We start from the raw sequence: 24485 nt of genomic DNA on the forward strand, positions 1-24485 counted from the left end.
TGTGCCCCCTGTTCCACAGCGAGGCCGCTTCACTCCACCTCACGTTCGATCCAGGTGGCCGAGCTGCGGCGCGGGGGCGGTGACGGGGAGGCGGAACAATGAGCTCTCGTTCCTTCTTGGCTCAGGTGCCCTTAATGTGAGCCAGCTGAGGCTAATCCGGCTGGCAGCATGAGCACCTTTTAAAAAGAGCAAAGAGGGAACAGAGAGAGAGAGAGTTCGGGACTCGATTCCCACTTCCGTGCCTCTCATGGCAGTCATCGTCGTCGTCCCTTCTCTCGCAGGTGACATCCTCTCCCGCTGTCACTCCCTCAGCGGCGGTCAGGATTTGCTTGCTGTCCCTCACTCACTTGCGGCTCTCTTCCTGTCATTCTCAATGCGGTTCGTCCTCGCTCCGAGTTCGGACCCCGCCTCCCTGCCGGTTCTTGCGGCTGCCGTCGGGGTCTGGGGGACAGGCGCATGCCACAGTACATTTTATAGCCTTTGTAAGATCCTTAGTTAACAGTTTGATATAGAGCTGTGGATTGTTAGCACAACACCTTGAGAAATTTGAAAGGACTTTATTAAGCTCTGGAATTGTCTACACTTGACTTTAATTAAGGCCTAATGAGTCAAATAAGCTCTGAAAGCTTAAAAAAAATTACACTAGTAGATAAACTGAAAGGTGTCCAAATTTATGCACACATTGTTTTATTTGTTTTATAAACTCACATTTCATTTTTCCCTAAAATGTTAAAACCAGCCAATAATTAATATGTGTGCATTAAAATCTGCAGAAAATATGTCATAGTTAAGTTTGTTACATAGGCTATGCTCAGACTGCAGGCAAATCAACTTGCGTCTCTTGAGACGACTGTCCGCGCTGTTATTTTCCAAGTGATCAGATCGGATGTGTGTGCCCAGACATCACCAATCTATCTGTATGGGCTTCTGAGGTAATGACACAGGTAACAGCAACTATGTAGCTATGCTAGTGACGCAGATTTCAAACGCGGATGCTGGAGAGACAGAGGTGCATCATCTCGCCCTCCAAACTCTTCAAAATTCTCTGGCATAAACATGAGTCTTTGGTGCTCTTGTTGAAACTCAGCACTTCCGTCACTCTTAATTTGACATCGTCGTTGTTTGTCACGTTGAAGTCCAATTTGAGCGGCCAGAGTGTCCAGACTGAGACGCATCTGTAAAAATCTGATTGTGGTTTGGATCTGATTTGCAAAAATCAGATTTCAAGTGTTTTTTTGCTGTCTAGACTATCAAAAATCAATCAGGATACAATGTGGATGTGCCAAAAATCAGATTTGGGCCAGCAGTCTGAAGGTCACAGAGAGGTGGTGTTAACTTCTTTTTATTTAAAAAATCAAGAAAATGTTTAATTTGACCGGGTGTGTTCAAACTTTCACGTACAACTGTATGTAAATGAATTTATTTTAATGAGATCACAAAAACAGTGCATGTAAAATGGGCTGTTTAACAGCTTAGTATCCATATATGGACTATTGTTTTACATTTTAACAACGTTTACATGCTACAAAAAAACTAATTTCAAAAAACAATTTCCACCACATGAGCCCTTTAATGTGATGCAAATTCATTAAACCACGTATCACCAACCCTTCTGGATCTCCACTTCCTAAGGCCTGACTAATATGAACATTGGCACCAATACTGATACTGATTTCAAGGAGCTAAAAGGTCACACTCAGCTCCCTCTGAATACTGTTTGTTAGTCAAAACTATAGCCAAGCAAATTTAATGTATTTGGCTACTCCTTTGTTTAAACATTGTTGATCATTTAGTATCTTCACTAGCTTATCTTGCTTCAGTCTTTCAAAGAAAAGGGGGTCTTGTGAAAGCGTAAGGGAGGAGTGTGGGTATGCTTAGCCTTTAGCTAACGTTGCCCAAGTATGACAGGATTTTTAATAGCCTAATATTATATTTATTGTTAAGTAACTGTTTGTGTAAAGCTTTAATAAATAAGTCTCTAACTCGGAAAATAGTCAGAAATCCACAAGTGTGTTCTAGAATTCTGGTGGATAAAAAAAAAAATGAAGCTCCCAAACACTAAATATGGAAACAAACACCAACATAAATACTTGAGCATTCAAATCATTTGGGCCAGCCCTAAACACCTGCCAATAAAATGTGTCTCGCAAAATGCTGCAATATTGTAAACAGTTACACAGCTCCAGTTTTAGTTTGCTTTAGTTAGGTGAACAGTGCTTGGTAACTGCTTTGATTATCATGTCAAAAAATTATCTAAACATTTTAGCTTTCAGTTGTCATATTTTAAATCTCACAATGTTGAAAGAGAGGCTGAGAAATCCACAGAACCTTAATACTGACTGATTTTAGTGGCCAAATGATACAAGTTTGGCCCTGTCTGCAGAGTTCAGCTGCAACCCAGATCTAGCAACTGATCCAGCAGATCAAGGTCCACTGAGCAGACTGAACACGGTTTGAACCAAAGATAAATAAGAAGCAACTAACAAAGTGACAACTTTCTATTCTAACTCACAGTGACATATACAATGTCAATATAAGGTATAGTGGCCAGTATTGCACAGTGGAAAACACTACTAGGGTTTGATTCCCTGTCTGGTCAAGTACACCATGCTATATCTATAAGAGTCCTTGGGCAAGACTCCTAATGCTACACTCACCTACGTCTTTACCATAAGCAAATGTTAAGTTACTCTGAATAAAAGCATTGTCCAAATGAATGAACTTTAATGTAAACACAATATTTACTAGTTCCTTACCTTAAGGAGTTTAGCTCCTCCTCTGTTGCTACGGGGCTGCTTTCAGAAACCGAGGACTGTTGTTCCTTCAGAGTTTCAAGTTCCAGTGCAACCTGAGCAATGAAATTTGTTAACAATTTGTTATTATATAGAAGCAACAGTAATGGCAGAAACATTGCTGTAACTGTGACTTCTACACTGTAACAAGGATATTAATGCACAAACTCTGACCGTCATGAATTTCCATCTCATTATCTTTCCTTTAATACAATGACTATTACAAAGAAGCTGCAGTAGTGTGCTTATCTACAACTCAGCAATGTTTCTAAAGTCCTGGAGATCTACCACGCTGGAGAGTTCAGATCCAACACACCTGGCACTAAAAGTCAGATGCTCCTAACTAACGTCATCCCTGGGACAACTCACAGACTACAACACAGTGCTTGTACAGTTATTAGCCAATGATATTTCAAAGCACCCAAGTATTTAATTATATTAAACATTAATTTAACTACAAACACAATAAGCCTAATTATGTTCCAGGACACAATGATAATGATGATCTCCATTCTTATTCAAAAATGGCAAACATTATGATAAATCAAATCCTATTAATTGTTGTTTACTAGACAACCCAGATGCCCACTGCAATGCATGCTGGTTCTGAGGAGCAAAACCATTCCAGTATTAAGACAGAATATTTGTAAGCGTTCTTGGAAGAAAACCTGAACACCATTTAAAGAGATTTGTTTTGTAGGAATACAGTTAAAACATTATATATTTAGTTACAGAGCTACACGTCCTCTCATCCATATTGTATGCACATAAATGTATTTATGGACCATAGAGGGCCCGTATACACGTTTGTATGCAGTCTGTGTCAATACACATGCTCAGCACGCATGCTCTCACGCATGTACATCCGGTTATTTTGTTTTGGAAGTCTGTAAAACGAAGGTACAAAACCTCTGCAGAAAAATGTAACCAGAGTAGTTTAATATTTTGGACGGTCAGTATTCACTTTGGGACGGTTGACATTTCTCAGAACGGTTCTGGAAAAGATCTGAACAAAGTTAATTTGCAGGGTGGTAGATCTCCAGGACCAGGATGGGTTAACTCTTGGGATAAGGTCTAATTGCAACCACAGTCAGCAAAAATAAATAAATAAATACAACCAAAAACAAACAAGAAAAAAAAGAATGTGACAGCTTGCTGAGAAGATAAAATGGTTAGAGGTAGAAAATATGTAGTCCTTTCAGAGAAATAGGACAAACCAAACCAACAATCTGGGATGCGATTCCCAAAAGCACAATAACACAAAAAAGGCCAAGCCAGTGCCACTTTGAATGTTCTTTCTAATGCTTAACACTGACACTTCTAGGAAACTGGGCCTCACAAGGGTACAGCTCAGCCATTCAGCCTTATGAAGAGCACACTAAAGGGGCATAGCTCTGCCTCAGGTTTCTGAGCTTTTCAAAATTGTATTTCAGTACTGGACTTTCAGATGTGGTTAAGAGGGGCTACATGACGGAGACCACAAGGCAGAGGACAGTTTTCCACCATTTCACAGATTTCCTGTGATATTCACAAAACTAAGAGTTACTTCCCTAATAATGGTAATAGACCAGGACACATATCTCACAGGACATCAATAACTCATCCATCCTGTTTAAAGTTCATAATGAAGTACAAGACAAATGCTTGTATGTCACTAAAATACCTTTTTCACTGTACGTTCATTTTATACAGTGCTACAGTTCAAGGTGATAATTGGAAATATAATTGACCCTGGTTGGATGTTGGAACTACTGCCGATAATTATTCCCAATATGTTGGTGCCCCATTTGTGCTTGCGCCCACAGCTACATACTTATGGTGAACGAGTATATATGTTCTCCTCAAACTCACTGAAATGGTTAGCACAGGGAATAATATTACAGCCATGCATACAGACTACCAGAGGTTTGATTTATTCTCAACCACTGCAATACCATTAATAGCATAAAAACAGCCATGCAAGCTCTTTTGTACAGTAACAGTCACGCACACACAAAGTTCTGCTGCTTCTCTTCAGTGGTCTACCACTGCAATCACGCACAACAGGAGCTCACAACCTTTCGTTGCGGCCCATACAAAGGACCACAAGAAGATTTGACCAATCCAATCCGCAGACAACAAGAAGCATCCCCAGTATCAGCCACCTCACTTTGGGTTTTCAGTAACTCATCCTTTTGCTTAAAACAGCGTAATGTGTTGACAATGAGAATAAGGCCTAATCCTAATCACCCCTTGCCCCTACCCCTTCTTTTAGTCTCTTCATATCTAGGGGTAGGGTGTCCCAGTTCTTGTTAGGATACAGGGGTAAGGTGAAGAAACAGAGGTTTTTCAGTCACACTCCAAACGGAGTGTTATGAGAAAAAAAAGAAAAAACAGCAAGATGGCTGCACAAGCAACCAAAGAACCCCACAGTATCTTAGTTCAATGTCATCAATGTATTATGGTCCTTTCCTTCATAAAAATCATAAAAAATCGCTAGTAGTTTCCTGATGTCTCGGTAGCTAGCTAGCTAAATTCCCAAGACAAATATTTGTCGCAAAATGGAAATAATGTGTGTTCCTGCAGTACTGCACACGCAGAAATACAACACTGTTAGCAATACTTGTTTTCAGATGTGATTTTTTGCAAGATTAAAGTTTTAATGACCTACTAATACAGGTGCTTTGGTCTTTTGAATTTCCTCACAGTGATTGTGGGGCAGAAAGTTGGGGACAGATGATTTTGGGGGACCCGATGTTCGATGTTGGGGAAGTGATAAAGATTTTTAACTGTTAAAAAACAAAACAAAAGAAAAATCCTGCCAATGACCCCCTAGCAATACTAGTCCAGTATATTTGGTGGGCCACAGCCCACAGGTTAAAAACTACTGATGTACAAAATACACTGAAAACTAAAATGTGCCTCATCTTAGCCAGTAAAATATCAGCTTCTGTTCACACTTGAATCCTCCCAGTAATTTGATGGGAGCTGTACGAGGAACTGTACAAGGTCTCGTGCGAATAGACTGCTGTGTCAATCGTATCAGGACTTGAACTCTGGCTTGCATTCACACTTAACCTTTAATCACTTACTACTATAAAGCAAGAAGATCTGCAAAATACTGTTATATGTAAAGGTTTGGGCACATCTGATCATGTTATATGTTTCACTGATTTTCTAAGTGAAAGTATGTTAATACATCTGCACAGAACAAACTTAAATCTAATGCACATTTAGCATTAATTTGCCAAACCTAATATACTTAATATTAACATAAAATGTGGCATTTGGCTGCCCTTTCAGTCAATCCACTAGTGTTATTTTCCTTGTAATGTCTCAGGGCTTATTTGACTTACTAGGCCTTAATCAGGTGCAGAGCGTAATATATTATCTGACCCTTCAAACTTCTCAGGATGTTGTTCTTACACTGAACAGTCATGGGCTCATCTAAGAGGCTAAAGATCTAAAACTAAAGATAACTCACTCTTACAAATCAGAAGAAGACTAAAACCAATTCCTCCACATCACAGTAATACCTACTGGAAGATTTAGCTGGCACTGGAACAGTGATGCACTTGCACACTGTGCAGTGTTGTTGGACAAACATCATCTACATGGAAGAGTAATCAGAGGGTAACCTTAACTGTGATCTCACCATGTCTGAAGTCTGCAACACAACACAAACTAGAGGCATTCTGGAAACAAGTGCTGTGGACTGATGAAAGAAAATGTGTTTGGAGATGCATTTCAATAAAAGAACACCTTGCCAACTCTTAAGCATGTGGGTGGCTCCGTTAAGCTCTGGGGTTGTGCTGCAGGCTGTGGCACCGGAAATGTTGTGGAGTGAAGGGAAGAATTTTACTTAATATCGACAAATCCTGGAAATTACTGGCTAACTATCAGTGAAGAAACTGATAAAGAAAAAAAGAGGGTGGATATTATAACAAGACGCCGAAATCAACCTGAAACTACTTTATTCACCATATACTGCATTCACCATCGCCAGACATGAATATTACCAAAAATCTGAGGATATATATCTCAAACATCATGTGTATGCAAGACTAGCTATGCATATTTCTGGGGGCGTTCTGTAAGGAAAAAAGGATACAAGAAACATTTGGAGGCTGTGATTTCAGCCAAATGGGGTCCCAAACATATGCAGATGCCACATTTTATGTTTTTATTTTTTCCCTTATATGTTAAATGTATGGAATAAATCACAATTGTGCATTAACATTTCCAGAAATAGGTTCAATTTTGCTCTATTTATTATTATTTATTAATTATTTTACTAGAAAAGTGAAATAAGTGATTGGTGATATTAGTCTCAGCCCAGAAATGACGTAAGTGCATCATTACCTTCTGCTTCAACACCTCATAAATCCAAGTCTGGCTGCAATAAGAATTAGTGTTAGCACCTCTAATAATGGCGCACTACTGTAATTTTTTTTTTACTGGCTTATTCTTTAATACATCTATGGAAAGAAATAGAACTGCTGATAATCTCAGTACAAGAAGCAAACAAAAGGAATGTAATGAATGTGTGTATGAATGCATCTAAGAGCGAGAAAGAAAGCAAGAGACAAACAGTATTCACGGTGCGCAAAACATACCGCTTGAGCTTGCAGTTTGAATGTTCCAGCTTCCTCCTGGGCTTTAAAAAGCTGAGCCTACCAGAACAATAGAGGGGAAACAGAAGGAGGGAGAGAGGGAGAGACAGACAGAGAAAAAGAGACAGAGAAAGAAGGGAAGAAGAAACAAACTTACAAGTGCAGCCTGCCATAAACTATTTATAGTTAACTCAATTAGTGAGGTGATGGGTGCATTATGGGATTTGAAGTCCTCACCTCCATCTCAGTGTTGTGAGCCTGGACTTTCTGTAGCATCTCCTCAGCTTCCTTAACTCTGCGTGTGAGCTGAGGAGAGTACTCGCTCGCAGCCAGCTCGCTGTCATAGGATTCCAATATTGCTCTCATGCCATCGCGCTCCTGAAAACCACCCACACACACAAACACAAATGTTATAAAACCTAAATTCAATGGGTGTTCATAAGCAGGATGCCAAACTTACAGTCAAGCAAGTACAAACTCAATTCCAAAAAAAGTTGGAATGGTTGGAAAGGGAAAACACAGTAATGATTTGCACATTGGATTTTGACCTGTATTCAGTTAAAAACAGTACAAAATATTTAATATGTGAACTAATTAACTGAGGGCACCAATTGTTGCAGCTGTGAAAGTGGAATTTTCCCCATCTTTACACAATTAAACACTTCTCCATTGTCATATATTGCGCTTCATAATGCCCTGTATGTTTTCAATGGATGACAGGTTAGTCTAGCACCTGCGCTCTCTTACTATAAAGCCTCACTGTTACAACACAAGCAGAATTTGGCTTGTCAGAGGCAAGGACAGGCAGGGACGTCCCTGACAAAGACGCTGTTAGATGGCAGTACATGTGTATGCATCCCTCAGCATTAATGGCTTCTTCATAGTTACCCATGCCATTGGCACTAACACAGCCCATACCATGACAGACATTGCCTTTTGGGACGGTCTTTTTACGGTCGTTATCCTTTGTTTCCAAAATCAATTTAAAAGGTGGACTCTTCGGACCACTGCACACATCCTCATTTTGCCTCAGTGCATCTCGGATGCGCTTCAGCCCATGTGGTTATATTTATTACAAAACATGTCTATTTTTTATTCAGTGCCATCTGAGGGATCAAAGGACATATGCTGTGATATATCAATACCATTCTTTTTTAAGGAGCTGGTACAAGTACCAGTACATGTTTAGTACTTACTGACACCAGGTCCACAAGTATACTGAGTATCCTGCTTAAAATTAAGTAGTTGTTAGCGTAAATGAGTACAATGTATCTTAACAGTTAAATCACTGAAATCTAACTGATTTTAAAGAAAGTGTATTAGCTATACTATATTAGTTACCTTGTTATCATGCAGCGTTACAGTGGAGAAGATCGGTTTTGTTCCTTGTCAAAAAAATGCTTCTGTACAGCTGTAAGTAAAGTATTTTTCATAGTTTTGATCCTCATGTCTCAACAGTCTCTGTAGTGATGGTAGGGATCGCATCCAAGGCTGAAGTACCCTAGGAGCTCACTTGAGGAGTTTTACATCTTTTGTTAGGCTGGTTGAGCTGTAGTTGAACGTCCAAGAATCTTGATATCTGGTAAAAACTCACTTCATACGTTTGACCAGACCATCATATGCGGACAAAGCCTCAAATTATTTGTTCATTAGCACAACAGTGCACATTAGGCTTACACCACATGGCATCAGCTGGTATTGGATGTTGGTTTCGACACATATTTTATGTGTACCAGTAAATGAGTACAGCATTGGGCTGTTACCCAATATCAGCATCAGTATCGATGCATCCCAAATCAAGGGTATTCAGTATTGGTTTTCACCTTTGCCGTTTACGTACAGAGTTTCTCTGTATTCTCTAAATCTTTCCATAATGTTTTGGACTGTTGATGATGAAATCTGTAAATTCCTTGCAACTGTGTGTTTAGAAATGCTGTTCTTCATCTGCTGGAATAGTTGCTCATGCACTTTTTCATAAAGCGACAAACCTTGACCCATCTTTGCCTTTCGTAAATGCTCCATTTATACCCAATCATAATAGCATTATCTGTTACCTATTCACCTGTGTACCTGTGGAAAGTTCCAAAGTTCTGGTATTTTTGATCATTCCACAAATTTTCCAGTCTTACACTGCCCCTGTCCCAACTTGTTTGGAATGTGTTTCAGGAATCAAATTTGGAATTAGCGCATCTTTACAAAAATCAATAAAGTTAATAAGATAAAACATTGAACTTTTCTTTGTGATGTCAATTAAATACCTCTAAAAGACAGTTTACAAATCAGTGCTTTCTGTTTTTATTTGCATTTTACTTTCTGTTCCGGCTTTTTTGGAATTGGGTTCTTAGTACAGACAAAAGTAGGGATGTGCACTCGTGATTCATCATGACATTCGAGTATCTGTATGATGCAAGAGTTAATGAAAAGATATTCAGATTTAACCACAGTGTACTAGAGCCCAACAAATGAGAACAATGTCACCGATACAGGATAACACTTTCAAAGAGTTTAAATTTTAATGGATAAACAATAACATCTGCTGAATTAGTCTCAAAAATTAAAGTAGCGATGCAAGTACAGACACAAATTTTGGCAAATTAAACCACACAGATGAACCACGAAATCATCAAAAACAGTCCAGTATTTCAACTACACAAGGCTTTAGGCTTAACTGAATGAAAAACACAGCCTAATGTAACATAAGACAGTAATGTAATGTAGTCTACTTACTTACTATACCACATATTATTAACAAACATATGTGTTAACATATATACGGTCTAACTGTGACAAGCATGAAGTTCATACACACTGTTTAAACAACATTCAACATTAAGTCTGTAGCTCGTACCTCTTAAGCTTTTTTGTCAGGGGACTAATTACACAGCTAACAATCTCCTTTGTAGGTTACAGCTTAAGGCTACACTCAAAATAAGCAATATGAGAGTCATGAGAGTGGCTAAATATCCTAGTGGTAATAGTGCTGGAAATGACACTCAGGATGGTTTAATCTCTGCTGTATCCCTTTATTAATGGCTTTGGTGCTACTGGTTAATTAATTAATTAAGAGTTACAGAGTCCAAACTCCAATCATTCCAGTAGTCAACTCCAGTAAACCCAGAGTTGAGCATCACTAAGTAGTAGGCTAAAGGAAGTTGTAGGCTAAAGCAAGTTGTAGGCTAAAGGAGGTTTTTGCGCGTTTGTGTGTACAATTCAAAAAATGGTCCTCATGTTGAACGAAAAGTCTGCTAATTCAAATATTGACTGTTTATCAGAAATCCTTCTTAGGTGATATATTTACGATAACTGTTAGAAGTTTTGATGTACAAGGTCAGTTATTTTAATCATGACTGTTTTTTGTTTACACGTTTACCAGTTCAGCCTTTATTACTGTAACAGAAGCGAGTACGAGGTGACTAGAGGTGTGACCATATTCATATTAATATTTTTTGACCCAGGGATCACAAGACAATATGTGCTGTGAACAGAATACAGTTCAATTTTATGCTATAAAACGCGTGATAACAGAAATACTAGAATGGTTTCTATAGTTCTGCTTAACAAAATCCTTGATATTCCTAAAAGTAACAAATCACACACATAAAAACTCCACTGCAGAGCTCTCAGAACTAGAAAAAAATGGTTTCATTAGCCTGTCTTGAATGGCTGATCAGTAAGGTTGTTTGAATCTGCAAGGTTTCTCGGCTGACTGCAATAATGATGGACAAAGGGTAGTAGGCTGAACAGTGACGGAATGCTGACACTGCTCAACGTGAGGACAACAGGAGAAAAAAAGACTGAAAATGAAAAAGCTGACTATGTTTTTAATTAAAATCAGTTACAACTTTACATGAAGCTCTAAAATGGTTTTCTAGTATTTCTAGTATTCTAGTATTTAATTCTTCCAAATTAGTTCAAACTGCAGTCTCACAGATCAACAACTATTAAAAAACAATTAAGTATTCAGATCTTGGATATTAACAAGATTTGTTTTACGGTCTATTAAAACCCAAGGCAATAACTGAGATAGTAATATTCTAAATGTATACAAAATCATAATTTATAGGGTACTTTCTATTGGGAGGTGTTGCCCCAAACCTTAACCCCTAAATGTCAACTTATGAAAATACTACATAACTATATATATAAAAAATAAATAAAACTTTTTTTTAAAAGATCTTTTTGATTTATTTAAAAGTAAGTTTTTTTTTTTATTAATGTTCATGATTCACATCATTCAATGTTTTCGTCATTACCAAAACAGAGTCTTAGTCCATAGGTGGAGCCTTATTTTAGCCACACCCCTGCATTTTAGAACAGGAAGAGAGTCTGCATCCCTGTCCCTCATGGCCACACGGTGAGCAGCTAGATCCCATTGTTTTGAAGTAAATGTGTCCTAAATGTGTTCCTCTGTGTGGAACATGAAGAACTGTTACTACCAAGTCAGTTAAAAGTCCAAAATCGATTTTAAACTCTAAGACTTTGGACCAAACCAGAGTCGGATACATAGCAATAAAGAGTATTTTAACTTCAGCTGTAAACGACTCTATAATGTTATCTTTCGACGTTCTACTGAAATATATGCACGACAACATAGTTGTCTTTAAGATTTTAATTTCACTATTTTAAAACAAAACGTTCTTTTTAATGAAATCCCTCAACTGTCTTAACATAGCCTTAACATATGCTGACATCAACCCAAACAAAGCAAGGCCTAAGACTTATTTCAAACTGGTCATCATCCCTTTTGCCTCCTGACACGAAATACGGCTCTCATGAAATACAGCCACTGTTTAGACCTTTGTGTGCTGACCTACATTCTGAAAGTGGACCATTGTTGTTGTGGACTATCGTAATGATTGTCCATTGTGCTCATTCAAAAATGAACAATGGACCAAGCAGGCCTCTGCAACAAGCTAATGCACCAACATCACATCAAAGAATTTCTTCTCACTGTCAGGCTTCTAACACGAATCTGGACTCTTGGGGATCAGCTGTCAACAGCGTTCCAGATGAGGGAAAAGTGGAGTTAGAACTATTAAGCTATGACAGTGATTTCTCTCTGAAGTGTCAACTAACTCTGCAACAGTCAGCTACAAAGCACATCACAATTAGAAGCTTTTCCATAGCAAATAACAGACAGGTGGGCAACAAATGAGGCTTTAAATAAAGTAACACAATACATACAATAAGCTGAATCGCTTGACAATTGAGATGATCACAACGGTTTAAGCTGACCACAATTATTTTCTGCCATTGTTAGCATTCACACTCATACAATTATGTTGCGTCAAGCAGCTTTCAAAAGAAAGGAAAAAACACATTTATTGAAAACACATAAGTTTTACAAACACAACAAAAAGTTCTAATTTCTGATCACTTTTATATGGAAGTGGTGAGCGATGTTTGTTTATTTGATGTCTGTTTTCATCTTAATAGGAAAGCAGTGAGTTATATTTGTTTATTCAATGTCTGTTAGCACCTTTAGAGGGCAGTGCTAATTAATGTTTGTTTATCTGATGTTTGTTAATAACATCTTTATGGGTCAACAATGACTTAAAAAACATCCTAAGAGGGCAGCGGTGTGTAATGTTTGTTTATTTCATGTTTGTCAACACCTTAGGAGGGCGGCAGTGTGTAATGTTTATGTGATGTTTGTTAAAAAAAATCCTTTAGAGGGCAGCGGTGAGTAACAAACATCAAATAAACACACATTCCTCACCACCACCCATTAATGGGCTTTATTTTGCCCATTAATAATTGCTACTTGGTTTAGCTGTGGAGTAGATTTGGGAAAACACATTGGGACATAAAATACACTTGAGCCATGTTATAATTCTATTGGGATACTGAAAGATTTGGGATTAATACTGCAACATACTGCAATTTAGTGCTTTTAACTCCAAAAGAAACCTTTGTTTTAACTGATTCTCTTAATATTAATTCAGTATTTTTACTGAAGCAAAACAGAATTGTCAAGTAGATAAAGCAGAATTGCAAATACTTTAGAATTATATTCACACATTTATTAGATCTTTTTATTGGTGAAGCAGACAAAACACTCAAACTGGCTCTCATCCACAGCAAGTTCCTCTGGCAGGTGAAGGTAATGACCCTTGTTGGTCCATTGTAGTGGTTTTTCTGCCTGAATGGCGATCAATCTAGTAGATTACCAAACCTGAACCATAATGTACAGATGAAGGTGATCTACCTGAACGTGGGATTGAACCACATTCTCCCATGTGAGAGTGAACTTGCTATCCACTGTACTTTTTCTAACAATGATTCCACTGACAGAAAATTTGCTCTCACCACAAAAAAACCACACCACCTTGCTGAGTCAAACTTGGTAGACTTGCATTTTGCTAATCTATTACTAAAGAGCTTAAACTACAATATTTAATTAATAAAATATCGATACTGTGGCTGCTGTGTATTGGTACCATTTGTAAACCCATAATATGGCAATTTTATAATGAATTGGTTTTATTCTCTATACAACACTGCTGCATATTTTGCTGAAAATTCACTGAGTCAGAAATACCTCAGCCACAGACAGAGCTAATAAAAGATCCAGTCACACTGTTCAAAATCCATAATAAACTACCCTCAATGTGTCTGTTTATTTACTTATTTCCCAAAAATAAATTCAACACACCGTACAGTAACTGAGTCGAATCAACTTTCACCACTTCATATTGCAGTTTTAATTTCAGCTAATCCATTACACAGACTCACGAAAACAAAGAGAAACACTGAAAGAAAACTAATGGGGCGGACAAACACCCCCTGCGCCCGAGTCGCGCGGTGTAAAGATCTCATTTTAAAGTCGATTAAACAGAAATCAAATCTAGTCTTTAAAGCAGCAGGCAGAAAGATCGATAGCATCTTGTGTTTCATTATCCAGAGAAGCGCAAAATGAACAGAGAACACGAACTTGCGGCAAATAAGCTTCAACAGGTATTGCAGGAATACACAAAAGGCCAGGCATCTGCAGCAGATTAGAGCGGAGCCAGTGATTCACTCGTGCTGCTTTAACGCGGTTTATCAGTGTCTATGATTAAAACCATATTAACATTCAGATTTCATTTCCACTAGACTCTGAACATTTGAAGTAATCAGGCTTGTTTCACCATAAAAATGTTCTGTTAATTCAGAAAAGATCTACACTGTTTGATCCACCACTAGCTGTCACAACATCTTAGCCTTGCATTCGACAAATGTATGAGAAATGACTCATTTATGTCATTTCCACCTGTATTTTTACAGAAACAATTTAGGCTATTTGGGTGACTACTGAGTTTTAGTGTTTGTTAGCAATCTTAGCCTCACCATTCCAGCAAAATTTGGAGCCCAAACATATCCTGGCCAATCAACCACATCTCAGTAATGTGGAAAAGGCCTAGAGCAGTGCTTTTCAACCTGTGGGCCCCCTAGTGGGCTGCCAGGGTATGGCTAGTGAGCTGCAATGGCTTTTTTTTTTAGCTACTTTTTTTTAATATATGTAGAAATTAAAAAAGTTATATTAAATATGACCAAAAACAGAAAATCATTTTCAATTCAACCTCAAAATAAAAACTAAAAAAAAATAAATAAATAATAGACTGAGAACAAAGTCATAATATTTCGAGAATAAAGTCTTTTTTTTTTAGAGTAAAATTGCAATATTTCGAGAATAAAGTCGTAATATTTTGATAATCGTGAAGTTGCAAGAATAAACTCGTATCATTAGGAGGATAAAGTGGGCTAATTGTATGGGGGCTGCCATAACTCACCTTCATTATCTATCACTTTGATTATCAGTCTCATTGTCTCCTGTGAAACTACATGCCCTTTTCGAATGGCACAGAGATGTAACCCCCGATAGCCCTGTAGACAACAACTGTCTGAAGTTCTCCTTCAACAATAGAGACAATTTTCTTCAAGTCCGTCTGGTTCTTTTGTCTAAATAAACAGTTTCTTGCACAGCCGTTTCAGCCGTTTCTTATACTAATGACAATCTTGTTCTGATGTTCCAGAAGACTGAGTATTTCTTTATTGGTGAAACTGATACAAAAGTTTAATTTTATCAACTCTTGAACGTCCCTCATTTTGACTTCTCAAAAAATTACGATCTTGTTTCCTCAATACATTCCCATTTTATTCTAGAAAATACAGCTTTATTCTTAAAGTCTATTGTTTTTATTTTTTTTTTTAACAGTGGCCCTAAAACACAGTCGTAGGTTACAATTCTTCACAAACAGGGTCTTTCAAACAGCAAGTTCCAGAGGCTGAGCCACCAACAAGTGAAACAGCTACTGTATCTCAGACTGAGAAAACTAAAATGGAGAAAAATTCAGCGCCAAGCCGTATAATTTCACTACCAAAACAAACAGGCAGACTTCAGGTGATGAAGATCTCCTTTGCTTCTCACAATACAGGCAAATGATGACACTGTGTGGGCTTCTTTCAGTTTCGGTAAAAAAGTAAAGGAGCACAGAGAGTTTCTCCACCTCATTCAGGAGCTGGAACTTTATGAGAGCTTTCAGATACAGCTTGGATAAGCTGCTTTCGGAGCTGAGAACACCATCTGTGAGACGGCAGAGGACAAACAAATCCTGCCACTGCCGAAAGTTTGCAAATGTCAAAGAGAGAGTGAATACAGTGATGCTGTATTTTCGTCCTTCGAAAAATCACTTTTGGTGTGCAAGATATTGAGTTATATACGTGACTGAACTAGTTTACTGCCATCCAAAAATACCACACAAACACACTGCATTCGGTGTGTAAAGGCCTTTAGGCTTCACAAGTTCGATGACCGAAAACAAGCAACAACTGCTCTTTTTTTAAATAGAGCTTTGAAGCCAAACAAATTAAGCTATCTAGTACTTGGTAGCTGACAAACATTACCTTTTATTAGGTGAGTTGGAAAATGTTTGGTTATTTTTCAGTTAATTATGTTGCGTTATATTTCAAATCCCAGCAAAACTGACAGGCTACAATGCTAACTATATTATATTTGCCAGCACTTTGAACGACCTGGTCGGTAAAATCTTGTGGGCCAAAGAAGCTTTTGTGGTTGGTTGTGTGGAAAGTGAGTTAGAAAAGGTTGGGAACCTCTACCTGGCCTAGAGAGACTGTTCACTATTTTCTCCATTATTAACTGTTACTTTGCTTAGCTGTAGAGTAGATATTAAAACGTAATTGTTGCCATCACGACTTAAAGTTAGTGGAGAGTTATATGCACTTAGCATATTCATCAAGATATGAGTGGCATACGATGAATCAGTCAAGGCCCACAGTCTCCAAACTCTCCATGATGATAAATGCTACAGTACTCAATCCATGCCCTGAAGTGCTGCATGAATGTAAAAGTTGTTAGTAGAGTGGGGCAATACGACATTATTTATCGTTTTTGTCAAAAACTACACCACATTACGTCAAGTACTCATACTGTCACTACTTGAAGGAGTCTGACCAACAGCATGTTTCAAAATGATAAGGAAAGAGATCATAAATAAGCCTGTTAAATTGGATTTAGTGCAGTACAGTAGGTGCAAATCATTTCAAACAATGCAATAGTGAGTAACCATTTTAACTCTTGTTCTGAAAGCAGCACACATGCTTTTGTGGGATCCTGCTGGTGTGTGTTCATGACTTTCTTCTCTTCAAATGCACACAAAAGTTTTCCGTCACTATAGTGAAGTCACTCTGAAATGCCTGAACGAAACCATGAAGTATTGCATTTTAATATTTTTACAACGGTCAAAAATAGTCACAAAACGCACGGTTACTAATATCCCAAATGACCTGATGTGACGTAAGCCTAGTGTACGCTGCAATGCTAATACACAAACGTGTCTTTGTAAAATGTGTCTTTTGCTTTAGAGAGACAGTACTGTTATACCCACCATCACCCAGGTTTTTGTTTCAGCACATAGTGTGGTTAGTTGAGCTGCTGTAACACAGTTTTTCATCGTGTTTGCTTAGTACTCAGCATCAGTGTTACTGTGAATGAAACAGCTTTATTGATTATTATCCACACAACAAGCTGTCTGCAGGGGCTGCGTTTCACATAGCATGTCAGATTAAGCATTTTCTTACAGTGTGAGCATATAAATCATAGGCTTTGTCAGGACACAATGGCCTACTGAAATGTACAGTGTGAGCCACCAAAGAACAAGATTTCTAAAGTCACTCAGTGCACTTTGCTTTAGACGACATCCAACTAGAGCTCAAAAAGCCAACCATCTAAAATGACTCTATGCTGCAGAGGCTGTTATTGAAAGAGACAGATGTGGAGCGGGGATCAAAACTATGAAATGTACTTTAATCACAGCTGTACAGAAGTGCTTTTCTGACACGGAACAAACCTCACGCTTTTCCACTGCAACGCTACTTGATTCAAAGTAACTAACATAACTAGCTAATGCACGTGATTTAAAATAAATTTATAAATTTTAAATGTTAAATTTTAGTGATAGGTAGTTATATTGCACTGATTTACACGAACAACTACTTAAGGCTGGGCTGAGTAAGTTACTCAGTATGGTATCGGAAGAAAATACCATAATATATGTACGGTATTTTCTTCCATATATATATGGTATTTCACACTCATACACTCAGTCTGAAAAAAGGTATCGATACATCCCTAGACCTCACTTGCTCTATCGCACCGCACTAACAGAGCAACTGCACCAGAGTTCGTTTTAATTGAACCAAACCTGCCAAGTCTGAACATGCCATGAATGTAGCACTACTGTTTTATGCTTAGCAAACCTAAGAAAAACTACATATCACTATGCATATTGTGCAACATGAAAATGGCCTGAAGTATTCTGTTATGTTTTTGCTATATTGTCCACTCCCGGTTGCCAGATCAAGAGACTCTTAGCCTATTAATATATTGTAAACGAACTACTGCAAATGCCATAATTATTAATGAAGCTGCAAATAACAGTGGGATATGATGCTGCCCTAAGTATTAAGCTACAGCATTACTGTCGAGCGATGGAAACTGCTGAACAACTTGCTTGGATGCTGAATGACAGGAAATTCACAGCTCATTTCACAGAGTAAGTTATTTCTTGGTCTTGCTATCGCATACTGCTCTGCTGTGGGTATCCTCACAGAAAATGAATTTAGAGGAGAAAAAAGCCAGTGATAATGTTGCAGTGTGTAGAATATCCATCAGGGACAGTGTCAATTTGTGGCAGAGAAACAGATAGGACTTTTTTCCATAAACTAGGGCTCTAGCACTTGCCATGTTTACTCCTGCCTAACCCACACAGTGAGATAATGAAGAAGAGCTTTAAAAATAAATTTAAATAAATTTAAACTCAGAAGGAGAAGATATAACGTCCTCTTAGGGTCTGGATGAGGATTTTTGCTTGAAATGCTTTGGACTTCAAATGGTCAACCACACGAGGCATTTTCTTTAAATATCTAGGTCTATTTTAGCAGTGAATTAAGCTGCATTTCGACTCTCAGGAAAAAAAGTCTCTCCAAAATGGTAACTTTACCACAGAAGGCCAAAAAATTCTTAATTTTTAATGCAACTTGATGTTTATGAAGTTAATTTGGAGCATTTCTAATAGCCCATTTGATATGAAATTGTTTTATGAAATTTCTGTGTTCAAATCATATCATATTCAATATATATGCACGTCTTTTTGGACAGTGACAATATATTAATAGGCTAAGAGTCTCTTGTTTTGCAGCTTAGAAATGTTTCAATGACCTTGTGAAATTTCTGGCAACAACTTTTGGGTTTTAAGAACATGAGGTTTTCAAACGCTCAATAGAAAATACAATACCAAGATAAAAGAACAAAGACTCAATACTTGTAATTGCTCAGGCCAGCCCTACAGGCAACAGTACCCATCTGTTGTGTATTTACATACGTAGTAGTGTAATGATCCATTAAAATGCTACAAATGGAACAAGTCATGATTTATTAACAAAACAAGTGTATTTAAACCAAAATGTGTGATATTTAAACAAATACATGCGAGATTCTCCTCCAGCTTCAGCCCTCCAATGTGTGTGTATGTGTCTCAGACAGAATACACCAGCAAACTGTAAATGGGAATCAAGGCAAGAGGTTTACAAACCACTGCTCAGGCACAATAAACCAATCAGCCGCTCTCTATTTTGGTTAATTTAATTTTATCAGACTTTGGCAAGCCAATCCTCCCTAAGTGAACGCTCTGGAGTCATGCAGTTAGCTAATAATCATAATAATGCTGACACACATAGAAGGTAGTGCTGTTTGCTGTTTAGCTCAAAGCACTGCTGTTCATCTGCGCAATCAGAGACGTTTTTGCTTTAATTCAACATCAGATTCGCTCATCAGATTCCACTGCCAGATAGTGAAGTGTGATTCATTACTCCAGAGAACGCGTTTCCACTGCTCTGGAACCAGTGGTGGCCACTCCAGCCAAAGCTTGCCATTGAGCATAGTAATATCAGTGCAGCTGTTCAACCATGCAAACCCATTTGATAAAGCTCCTGATGCACAGTTCTTGCGCAGGTGCTGTTTCCAGAGGCAGCTTAGAACTCTGTATTGAGTCATGCAACAGAGCAGAGGCGATTTCATGCACTACATGCTGTCAGTTTGCGTGTGTACCACTTCATGGCTGAGCTGTTGTTGCTCCTAGACGCTTACATTTCACAATAATAGCACTTACAGTTGGCTAGGGCAGATCTAGCAGAGCAGAACGTTCATGAACTGACTGATGGCATTCTATGAAAGTGCTACATTTAAAGTCACTGAGCTCTTCAGTACAACCCATTCCACTGACAGTGTTTGTCCATAGACATTGTATGGATACTCATGGATGCTCAATTTAACACACATGCTAGTAACGGGTGTGGCTGAAGGACATGAACTCAATAAATATGAAGTGTCCATATACTTTTGGCTATATAATGTAACTATAATTTTTGATGCCCATGTTAAATGCTGTCTTGACATGTAATATTAAATTTTTCAGGGAACAGTTTTGTCATGAACTTTTCTAGTCTGATTAGTATTTCGCTCAAAACGTCACATTACAGTTATGAGAATGAAATCATTTTGATATCGGACGCAACAGTGCGTTGGCTCGTTTTGGTCAAGTACCTGTATCATATTTTCTGAGCATGTTTGTGCTTTGCTTTCTTGCTTCCATTACATTTTTAAACATGTATGGTGCACATCCTTTGGCACCAGAAGGAAGGTGCTCACCTTTTCTGAAACAAACACACACTGGCGTCAGTTCAAAATGTGCTTCTTAAAAATAAATAAGTCAGCAAAATCTTTAATACTAGAAATCAGGACAGCGAAGAGTGCATGTGTGTGTGCACGTGTTTACCAACACACCTTTGTAAGGAGAAGGACTCTCTTCTGTAGGCGACGGACAAGCGCATCCTGGTTTTCTCTCTTCTTCTGCTCCTCCAGAGCTTTAGAGCGAAGCTCGGCCGCTTCGGACTGCAGCTGAGCGCGAGCCTTCTCTACTGAGCGCATACTGGCAGCAGAAAGCGAAAGAGGAAGAGAGGAAAGAGAAAGAGAGAAAGAAGCTCAAGCAAGAATTTTTCACATAGCAAAATATTACATGACATTTATTGATTTAAAAATAATAATAAAAAAAATTATCTAGGCAAGTGTCAATCAAATTTTTTAAACCCAATAATTAACTAAAATTTTCCATTAACATCACAATTATGTATTCAAAAAATGACATTTTAAATATATGCCAAAGATATTATGGCATGAGCCCATCCCCCGGGCCCCGATGACGGCTGTGAGAGCCAGCATGAAGCCAGGGCCCCCACTCTGAGCAAGGACGAACCCCAGTGAGGACGGCAGGGAGAGGAGAACAGAGAGTGAGCAGGGGACGGCAAGCGAGGCCCAAGCCCTGCCTCCTGGGCACCGCCTCCGGTCCCGCAGTGAGGACGCATGAATTTGCCTTACGTTCGAGTGAGAAAAGGACTGAAAAGTCTGGCTTGAAGTCCCTGCAAAGTGACCAGCGTTTCCTTGGTTTTGTTTCATTTGGTTTGGGTTTGTTTGATGTAGATAATAAAGTGAATGGTTGCTGGGAACTTGAACCTTGCCTCCAGCGTCCTTCCTAAGCCCGAGGTAGTACACAATGTGCTACAGATATGTTGTGAATGTCATTTTAATAGCAGTATATCCGTAAAATCATTACAAAAAACAAATAAAAAAAATGTCCATTATGATGCTCACTGTGTGTCTTTATCACACTGAAATATTTGCAGTTAAATATGCCAAAATTGTGACAAACTGAGATATTCCCTCATTTTTCTAGTTCATCCTTTTCTATTAAGCTGTTATAGCTAGTTCTGCCAAAATATCTGCTTGCACAGTCATTAAATACAACCACTGTCAAGTGCTTTGCACTCACAAACTTAATCTGTTTTGTTGAAATGCATGCCTGCTCTTACTGCCTGGACAGGGTCTTGAGATTCCCTGCTGTGGTTAATCTTACCCTGTGGATCTGCTCGACCGTTTTGGAGCCATTTGGATCTGCCATCCACCCTGCAGCTGCAATGAACAGCTACCCCTAAAAGCTTCCATAATTCTCTCATAACCTCACCTGGATGCTCCAGAGGTTTGAATAAATAATCTACCACAGCATCCCTTTTGACCTACTAACTGCCATATGTAATTAGCTTCATATAACGCTAACCCCTGCATGAACCTCTGACCTTTCTCTTGTGACTTTAAACCAACACTGAACATTTTATTTTATTATACTGGGTATTATGTTGTTTGTTGCCGCTTTATACGAGCAAAAAGGCACCGGATTTTGCTGATTTCACCTCAGGTAAGGTTACAGGCAGCCTTTCTCCTGAGTAGGCTGGCTTTACATGTTAAGTACTACAAGACTGTGGCTTTATGTGCCGTACGTCTTGAGGTTATTTGGCCATAAAGCAAAATGCTAAGCGCACCAAGTCGTTATTTCACAATGCACATATCAATTGCACGACACTGAACTATAAACGAACCACTCCTGTGGGGGTCTGACTTCAGTTCATTAGTAGAGGGGTCTGAGTTTGTATGATCTATTCACATATGCACAGAAAACCATGGCCTCTTTTCCACTATAGTGCCAAATGGTTAAATTCCAGTGGGGCCTTATAAGACAGTGTGTTTTTTTCTTCCATCTACTGTGCTGCCAAATCAGGACCAGGAAAAACAGAAGAAAAGCTACTCATGACAGTGTCTCAGCAACAGCTAAGAGGCTAATAGCTAACCACACTTCAGGACACATTCAATTCCAGCTGTCAGTAACACCAGTTACTCTTTTTTGTGCTCTCAGATGAGTCTTTATCCTCTAAACATGTCATCTGAGCTGAAAATGAGTGTGTAGTGGTGTGGCACTTTAGGCCTGCTTACTAAGCTAGCGTTAGCTTAGCTATTGGCAGACTACAGCTCAAAACACCACAGGGCAGGTTCAGTTTTGGCTTTCTGTCCGTCGAACTCCAGACTATTGACTTTGCTCCGTCACACATGACTGTTTGACATCTACACTTGAATAAAGATTAAACGGTTACCAGTTTCACGGTAAACCGCGGTAAAATTTATGACGGTTAGTAGTACCGTTTGAACTTTAAAGTATCGTTAAAACCGCGGTCAATTACTGTGGTGTGAAAAACTCGGAGATTCTGAGATATTTCAGCCTTCTAAGAAGACCAAGTCTGACGTTTGGTCACATTTTGGGTTTTATGAGAATGCAGAAGGAAAGCTAATTGAAGATGACCACCCTGTCTGCAGAACAGGCCGAAAGAAAATAGCGGCGAAAGGGGGCAACAAATCAAACCTTACGAGTCATCTTCGCGACCACCACCCGCTACTTAAAGGTTATCTTTAATGTAGAAGTCTGTGGGGACTTCGAAACAGACGAAATGTCATGGTTTGTGTGGTTTAACTTATGCTTATGGTTCGTTAATCATATAAAATTAAGCTTTTAGCGTAAAAAAAAACAATCAGTGAATCAGCTGTGAATCGAAACTAAAGCTTTTAACACATTTCTGTGGAGCAGAGTCTCCAAAATGAGCTCTGAGTTAACAGTCACACAAGCTCTGGAACGAGACACTGCAGAAGTTCAACCTGCACAGCTCCCCTTTCTCGTCTCGCTTGCAGTCTTTACTGTCTGAGAAGAGAATAACACCGTCTCAAATCACTCAGTGTCCCCTACAGAGGGCACTACTGTTCAAACAAACATGATCATCATTAACAAGCAGTTGAGGTTTAAATAGGGAATTTGTAACCTATTGTTAATTTTGATTACAGATGACTTAGTCGAACATTTCTTGCACTCTTTGGGTGAAGGATTTGCTATTTCATGATCCACGAAGTGCACTACATAGGGAGGATAATGTGCTTTGAGACGAGACCTCGCACGAGTAAACGCGGTGTGCTGCTTTTAGGAAAAGCAGAGTTTCAGAGATTAAACTTCAGGAGTGTTTCTGCCGCAGCTCAGATGCGTGTTAATTTTAAGTTATGTTTTAGTTTTAAATGCTTTTAGAGAAGCAGCTCCACAGGTGAAGACACGCTGTGTAAGTTCTACACTGTCTGCAGCTCACAGCACGGTCAGGCAATTCCTCTGTGATTTTGTTTTTCCTGGTGCACTGTATTGATTAGGGGTACAGCGCCACAATAATGCTGCAGTTGCAGTTCGGACAGAAATCCCCCGAGTGCAGCACTTTTTAGAAGTAGTTATTTTCCATTAAGACCCACCTCAGAGTTGGTCGAGATTTAATTCTCTATGCAGGGAAATCCCTAGTTATTGTAATTAATATTAATAATAATAATAGTAATAATAATAATAATAAGAAGAAGAAGAAGAAGAAAAAGAAGAAGAAGAAGAAGAAGAACAGTAATAATAATAATAATGATCTGTTGGCAATCGAACTAAGCTAATTAGCAACATTATTCAACATTCAGCAATTGTTGTTAGATTGCTTAATAGATATTGAAGGATTAAACATTGTGCAAGGCATTCATTTATTTGCTGACCATAGAGTCTAACTTAATATTGGGGCCTTATTTGTTTGCTTTTGGTTTTGTAATAACATAGGATGAGGTGGCACAAGTGATGTAAACATAGAGCCAGTC

At 38.6% G+C, this 24485-nt stretch overlaps 1 protein-coding gene across 2 annotated transcripts in view; it reads right to left on the reverse strand.

The window, feature by feature from the left end:
• mad1l1 (mitotic arrest deficient 1 like 1) overlaps positions 1–24485 on the reverse strand; it is a 115736-nt gene that overhangs the window by 54863 nt on the left and 36388 nt on the right. For both annotated transcript variants that reach the window (XM_036557708.1, XM_036557709.1), the window contains exons 11-14: positions 20727–20871; positions 7622–7762; positions 7388–7444; positions 2757–2848 (exon numbers count right to left, since the gene is read on the reverse strand). In XM_036557708.1, the coding sequence (XP_036413601.1) occupies positions 2757–2848; positions 7388–7444; positions 7622–7762; positions 20727–20871 (435 nt within the window). The remainder of the gene's footprint in view (positions 1–2756; positions 2849–7387; positions 7445–7621; positions 7763–20726; positions 20872–24485) is intronic.

Source organism: Colossoma macropomum, unplaced genomic scaffold, assembly GCF_904425465.1.
Source record: "Colossoma macropomum unplaced genomic scaffold, Colossoma_macropomum, whole genome shotgun sequence".
In the NCBI taxonomy this organism is placed as follows: domain Eukaryota; kingdom Metazoa; phylum Chordata; class Actinopteri; order Characiformes; family Serrasalmidae; genus Colossoma; species Colossoma macropomum.